General features: G+C 36.9%; 1 protein-coding gene across 1 annotated transcript in view; it reads left to right on the plus strand.

The window, feature by feature from the left end:
* The window catches only part of LOC104983093, a gene marked incomplete at both ends in the record, with an annotated part of 9060 nt that extends 3878 nt beyond the window's left edge, over window positions 1-5182 (plus strand). Inside the window, one exon of the mRNA XM_010832576.1 lies at window positions 5071-5182. Coding sequence (XP_010830878.1) covers window positions 5071-5182 — 112 coding nt within the window. The remainder of the gene's footprint in view (window positions 1-5070) is intronic.
* Window positions 5183-7113: the final 1931 nt, after the last annotated feature.

Here is a 7113-nt window from a genome sequence, read left to right on the forward strand (position 1 = left end):
TCTGTTGTTTCAATAGACAAATAAAACTGAAGAATCTAGTTACTTTTACCTTTAGAATGTAAATTTTCCCTGAGGCCTTTTTCTGTAATTAAAGATGTTACATATTAAATTGTTTAAATATAATTTCATTCAAGTACTAATAATACTGAACATGTATTCTAGTTCTTTTATATTTCTACATTTAAATAACACCAAGAATTATAAAAGAACAAAAACATATTTAAAACCTAAAACACATATTCTTAGAGATATTAGAATAAAGTATCACCTTTCTTTATTTGAAAATCACCATTATTTTTAATCAGCATGTACTAATGAGCATTATCAATTTGCCATTTCTATTCATTTATTATATTGGAATCATTGCTGGTATTTCAGTGGAAATTCTATTGAGAAACAACTGAGGTGCTATGAAGGAGAAAGGCTAGACTGGAAACTTTGACCCATAGTGTCAGGTTTCATCTTGCACTTGGTTTGAAACCAGTGACATGCTTCTGATTCTCTGTGCACTCAGGGTTGGTTCACACTCTCCCCCCACTCCTTCAATACCTTCCTCACTGTTGGACTATTTTTCTTAATCTGTAAGTATTCTCAAAGGTTTTTCATTACAAGATAAAACTTGCCTCTAACAATACCCCTTCAGCTATTGCCTTCTATGTTTTTTTGTGATTGCTAAACTTCTTGAAAAAGCATTATTTACATGATGACTTCTTACTTCATGGTGGTCCATTTGTAGCTCCTCTACTCTGCTGAAACTGCAGCCGCAAAGATCATCTGTAATTTTTGTTCAAGAAAAATCAATTATTTTCCCAAATTATCTGCCCTAAAACTCCTTTAATGTTTGGCACTATCTGCCTTCTTAACTTCCCAGGTGGTGCTAGTGGTAAAGGACCCGCCTGCCAATGCAGGAGACATCAGAGGTGGGGGTTCAATCCCTGGGTCAAGAAGATCCCTGGAGGAGAGTGTGGCAACTCACTCCAGTATTCTTGCCTTGAGTATCCCCTGGACAGACGAGCCTGGCGGGCTGAAGTCCATGGGGTCACAGAGTCAGACATGACTGAAGCAACTTAGCAAGCATGCAGCACACTGTCTTAACACTCTTCACCCTTTATTTTATATCTTTCTATATTCCTCATTTCCATGCCATTTCTTGGTTGTTACTTATCTGGTCCTTTTATTCCTCTAACCTTCTCATTTCTTTTTAAAGTTCTACCTTCTAAAGCACCCTCATATCTGTACCACATCACACTTGGCAGTTTCTTGGTTTCAGACTATCATTTAGGTACAAGTGGCAAATTTATACTTTTACTCTAGATGTATTAGCTTCAGCCTCTCATTTTTGACTGCTTACTTTATACCTCCACTTTGACAGTCTGCTAACAACTCAAACTCAGTATATTCTTTTAATATCTTTTCCTTTTTCTATTTTTCATTACTGCTAGTATTCTTTTTTATGATGTTTTGAATTTTTAAAAGCCTTTTTACTATATTAATCTCATTGCTACAAGAATAGTTTGCAATAGAATGTTGAGACTTCCCTAATAGGAAAAATGATATAAAAATAATGGAATATAATAAGCAATATGGGTAAAATGCTATGGCATTTTATCAAAGTGACCAGGTAGTAGGAGATAGTTGTGCAGTAAGGAAAACAGGAGACCTGGGACTTCCAGAGTAGTGGAGTTTCATAAATCTGTTCCTCCTTAAAAGCAATAAAAACACTGACAAAAACTGTCAAAATGAAATTTTAAATCTTGAAATTAAACAAAGATTTCCAACAATCTGAGGAGTATTTACTCAATAAAAACTGAATCCTGGTAACAGTGGAGTAATTGTCGCATTTTGACTTGACCTGTTTCTGTCCCCCTCTCCGCTGCTCTGCAGTCTTGCAACCACAGTGGCTATGAAAACTGCAACCTTGCAAACAAAGGAAGAGGCAGACTGAGTATGACTCTGCTCACAATTCCCACCCCAGTACATTGTCACAATTTGACCTTTCTCGTAGGTCTCTAGCAACACCCCTCCCCACGAGTGAGGGATTGTCATCTTTTGACTTGTGACATATCTTGCTCTGATGAAAAGGACTTATCCTTAGGACACTTGCCAAAAATATTCAAATAGTTTGGCATTGCAGTTGCCTGAGGCGACAAAACCAGTTGTGACCAAATAGAGTTTAACTAAAAACTTGAAGATGTGGGGATTAAGATATGTGCAGCGAATTTCACAATTCTGACATGTCCCTGGATAACATGCAGGCCACATGCATATACAGAGTGGTGTGATTGCCCAGGGAAGGCCTGAGAGGGTGCCAGTTTTTTCATCTCTGGCTGATGGAGAGATGCTGTGTGAGCTAGAAGTTAAGGCTAAGGTAGAGCTGTAAACCACCTAAGTGCTGAAGGTGTGCCCGCAACACGTTTGCAGTGCTCCTTGACAAAGGGTAAAAGATTTATTATTTCAGGCATGTAAAAAACTTGTGACAAACTATATGCATACCTTGGAGATATTTGGTTTGGGTTCCAGACCACCACCACAATAAAGCAAAATAACAATGAAGTAAGTCATACAGATTTTTCTTTCCCACTGCATATAAAAGTTATGCTTTATGCTGCACTGCAGCTTAAGTATGCAATAGAATTGTTTTAAAAGGATGTACATACCTTCATTAAAAAATACTTTATTGCTAAAAAATGCCAAGACAATTAGAATAGTAACATCGAAGATCATTGATAACCATAATAATTATAAAAACAATGAAAATGTATGAAATATTCCAAAAATTATCAAAGTGTGACAAAGTGAGAAAATACTATTGAAAAAATGGCACTTACAGACTTGCTCAATGCAGAGTTGCCATTGTGCTTCAAGTGATATCTTGAAGAAAGTGAAAAAACAGTCCACAGAATGAGAGAAAATATCCACATGACCAATATCTGATAAGGGCCTTGTTTCTAGAATATATAAACATCTTTTACAATTTAATAATGAAACAAGTAACACAGTTTTTTAAATGTGTAAAGAGTCTTAACAGTTCTCCCAAAAGTACATGCAAATGAACAATAAACACAGGAAAAGATATTGAACATCATCAATCCTTCAGTTCAGTGGCTCAGTCATGTCTGACTCATTGCTACCCTGTGGACTGCAGCACGCCAGGCCTCCCTGTCCATCACCAACTCCTGGAGTTTACTCAAACTTATGTCCATTGAGTCAGTGATGCCATCCAACCATCTCATCTTCTGCTGTCCCCTTCTCCTCCCGCCTTCAATCTTTCCAGGCATCAGGGTCTTTTCCAATGAGTCAGTTCTTCGCATCAGGTAGCCAAAGTGCTGGAGTTTCAGCTTGAACATCAGTCCTTCCAATGAATATTCAGTCCATCCAGTCCTTTAGGATGGACTGGTTGGATCTCCTTGCAGTCCAAGGAACTCTCAAGAGTCTTCTCCAACAACACAGTTCAAAAGCATCAATTCTTCCGCACTCAGTTTTCTTTATAATCCAACTCTCACACCCATACATGACTACTGGAAAAACCATAGCCTTGACTAGACAGACCTTTGATGACAAAGTAACGTCTGTGCTTTTCAATATGCTGTCTAGGTTGGTCATAACTTTCCTTCCAAGTAGTAAGCATCTTTTAATTTCATGGCTGCAATCACCATCTGCAGTGATTTTGGAGCCCAGAAAAATAGTCAGCCACTGTTTCCACTGTTTCCCCATCTATTTCCCATGAAGTGATGGGACCAGATGCCATGATCTTAGTTTTCTGAATGTTGAGCTTTAAGCCAACGTTTTCACTCTCCTCTTTCACTTTCATCAGGAGGCTCTTTAGTTCTTCTTCACTTTATGTCATAAGGGTGATGTCGTCTGCATATCTGAGGTTATTGATATTTCTCCCGGCAATCTTGATTCCAGCTTGTGCTTCCTCCAGCCCAGCATTTCTCATGATGTACCCTGCATGTAAGTTAAATAAGCAGGGTGACAATATACAACCTTGACATCCTCCTTAATCACAATGAGATACCACTTCACACTCACTAGGATGACTATTATAAAAATGATATACAAAAACCTTTGAGAGAAGCTGTAGAGAAAATAGGAACCATCGTGCACTGTTGGTGGGAAAGAAAAATGGTGTAGCCATTTTGGAGAAGACTTTTGGAAAGCAGTAATTTAAAAGATTGGGCATCCTATGTCCCAGCAGTTCTACTCTAAGATATATGTCCATAAGAAATTAAAATCTATGTGTACTCAAACACTTCTACATGGTTTCATACCTGCATTATTCATAATAGACAAGAACAGAAACACCCCACATTTTCATCAACTTATGAATGGAGACACAAAATGTGTTTTTTATATGATTTAATGCCATTCATCAGTAAAAAGGAAATGATGTGCTGATAAATGCCACAACATAGGTGAAACTTGAAAACATTATGCTAAGTGAAAAAGAGCTAGTCACAAAAGACCATATACTGTATAATTTCTTTTTATGAATTGTTCAGGTTAGGCAAATCTATAGAGGGACAAAGTAGATTAGTATTTGCCTGTACAGAATGGTGGAGGGGGGCAAGATGAAAGTACTCACTAAGGTGAAAGTTGAATCTAGCCAACAACAGTTATAGTCAGATGCTGCTTAAATATTATATGCTATATTAATATTGATTATATTAATATTTATATACTATATAACATTGATTATATTAATATTTACATACTGTATTAATATTGATGTAGAAATTCATTGAAGTGGTTTATCTTTTGTATATCAAATTGCATAAAGAAACTTCTGCATGGCCTATAAAAGCTACTCTGATTGTATAAACATCAGTGATCTTGCTACCAGTAGCAAAAGAAAATAAACATTTTTATTGTGTTATATTTTTCCTTAAGTCTCCAATTTTTCTTCTACTATATGTCTATATTTTATGGGTTGCTTTTCACTTAAAAGTGTACAGTTTCAATGAAAATATTTAAGTTAAATTTCAGCTTTTTCTATGCTTCAGCTTGTTATACTAATTTCATGGAAATGTTGACATCATGTGATTCCTGTTTTTGGATTCTCTTTTCTAGGTATCTTCAGATCTTCCGATAGTATGGGGAAACCCAGACATCACCGTAGACCCTGATAACACGGTTCCATATATTCTACATGTGTGCCCTTGGAAGCGGGGTATATTCAAAGGTAAGAAAATTGTTAATAAAATATTATTAACTACCATACTGGAAAACATGCATGATGAGAAGAAATTAAAAAGTAATTTACATTTCTTGTTTCTAATAAGTGATCCAGAGGGAAATTTAGTTTTCTATTTAAGTCATTAGCTTTCTAAATAATCAGTGCTTTGGGGCATACATTTCATCTATAGTGCTATACTTTCTTGTCCATTTATTTGAATTTGTAGGGCAAATTCCTGTAAGTAGAAATATTTAGTTAAGGCATTAACATTTAAAATTAGGGTGTATGTTAGTTACTCACTTGTGTCTGACTCTTTGCAACCCCATGGACTGTAGCCCGCCAGGCTTCTCTGTCCATGGAATTCTCCAGGCAAGAATGCTGGCTGCTGCTGCTGCTAAGTCACTTCAGTCATGTCCGACTCTGTGCGACCCCATAGACGGCAGCCCACCAGGCTCCTCCGTCCCTGGGATTCTCCAGGCAAGAACACTGGAGTGGGTTGCCATTTCCTTCTCCAATGCATGAAAGTGAAAAGTGAAAGTGAAGTCGCTCAGTCGTATCCGACTCTTAGCGACCCCATGGACTGCAGCCTACCAGGCTCCTTCATCCATGGGATTTTCCAAGCAAGAGTACTGGAGTAGGGTGCCATTGCCTTCTCCAAAGAATGCTGGAGTGGGTAGCTATTCCCTTCTCCAGGGGATCTTCTCAACCCAGGGATCGAACCCGTGTCTCCTTCATTGCAGGCAGATTCTTTACCATCTGAGCCACCAGAGAAGCCCCAAAATTGGAATAAATACTTGCAAATAGTTATACCAATTTATGAGCCAGACAGCGTCCTATGAGAATATTTCTTTATAAGACTAGGTATTTTAAAAACACGCACATATAATATACTTAATTGATACATGAAAAATAGGTTAAAGGCTTTGGTACATGTGAAGTTTTCTTCCTTTTTTTCTAATAAAGCATCCATTTATACAAATTGCCTGATGGTCCCTGAAAAGAGTTGCTTGCTTGGGAATAGGAGTGAGGGATATTCCTACAAACCTTTTGATGGAAGAGAGGTTGGAGGTTAAGAAGAGTAACAGGGAATAACTGAGGAACTGTAATTCATCAAAGGAATAATTGTTGTATTTGGAAGACAATTCAGTGTCCCGTGGTGGTTTGATCCTGTTGAGGAAATTGTTAAAATGTTGGTAAATGGATACAGTTTAAAAGTGTAGAAAGCACATAGAGAGTAGGCTGAATGCCAGTGCTATTAACAAGCAGAAGGGAAATTTCAGAATGGCAACCACTATGATCCAGTTACTACTGCTGTCATAGAATATTCTGTGAGTGAAGAGCCAACTCACCCCACCCTCACTCTCTACTTCTAATTGGCTTGACCCCACATGTCACCATAGTCATAGCTGTTAGCATCTTATGAAATCTTCCCATCACTTTTCAGGCACTTGACTTTGCAAAGCCCGTTATTATTCTCCATGTAATAGGTAGATTTTTGAGCTACAGTGAGCCTATTTCAGCATTTCAATAAAGTAGCATTTTTTGCCATTTTTATGATAATTCAGAAGATTTTAATTGATTTTAAGAAATATAAATTTCAGTTTTTATTCTCATCATCAAATGACAGTCCTAATGATAGTTTTTCCTTAGTTTTAGAATTTAGATTAATGTTTCATAAAGGATAACAAGTCATTCAGAATTGCCATTATTATTTTTGATATAGGTAAGAAATTTGAGTTTTCTGTCCTGTAAAAGGCAGTAAGGTCTGCTATGTGTGAGAAGAAACATAAGAGGAACTTTAAATAGTAGAATGTTGTTGAATTAGGAGTGTTTATGACTCCATTAAGCAAAATAGAGCCACTGATCCATGAATCAGACTCAAAGTTATAGAAATGGAGCTAAGAAAAATTAAATAATCAGATTTAATATGTCTTTAT

Source organism: Bison bison, unplaced genomic scaffold, assembly GCF_000754665.1.
Source record: "Bison bison bison isolate TAMUID 2011002044 unplaced genomic scaffold, Bison_UMD1.0 scf7180017833647, whole genome shotgun sequence".
In the NCBI taxonomy this organism is placed as follows: Eukaryota; Metazoa; Chordata; class Mammalia; order Artiodactyla; family Bovidae; genus Bison; species Bison bison.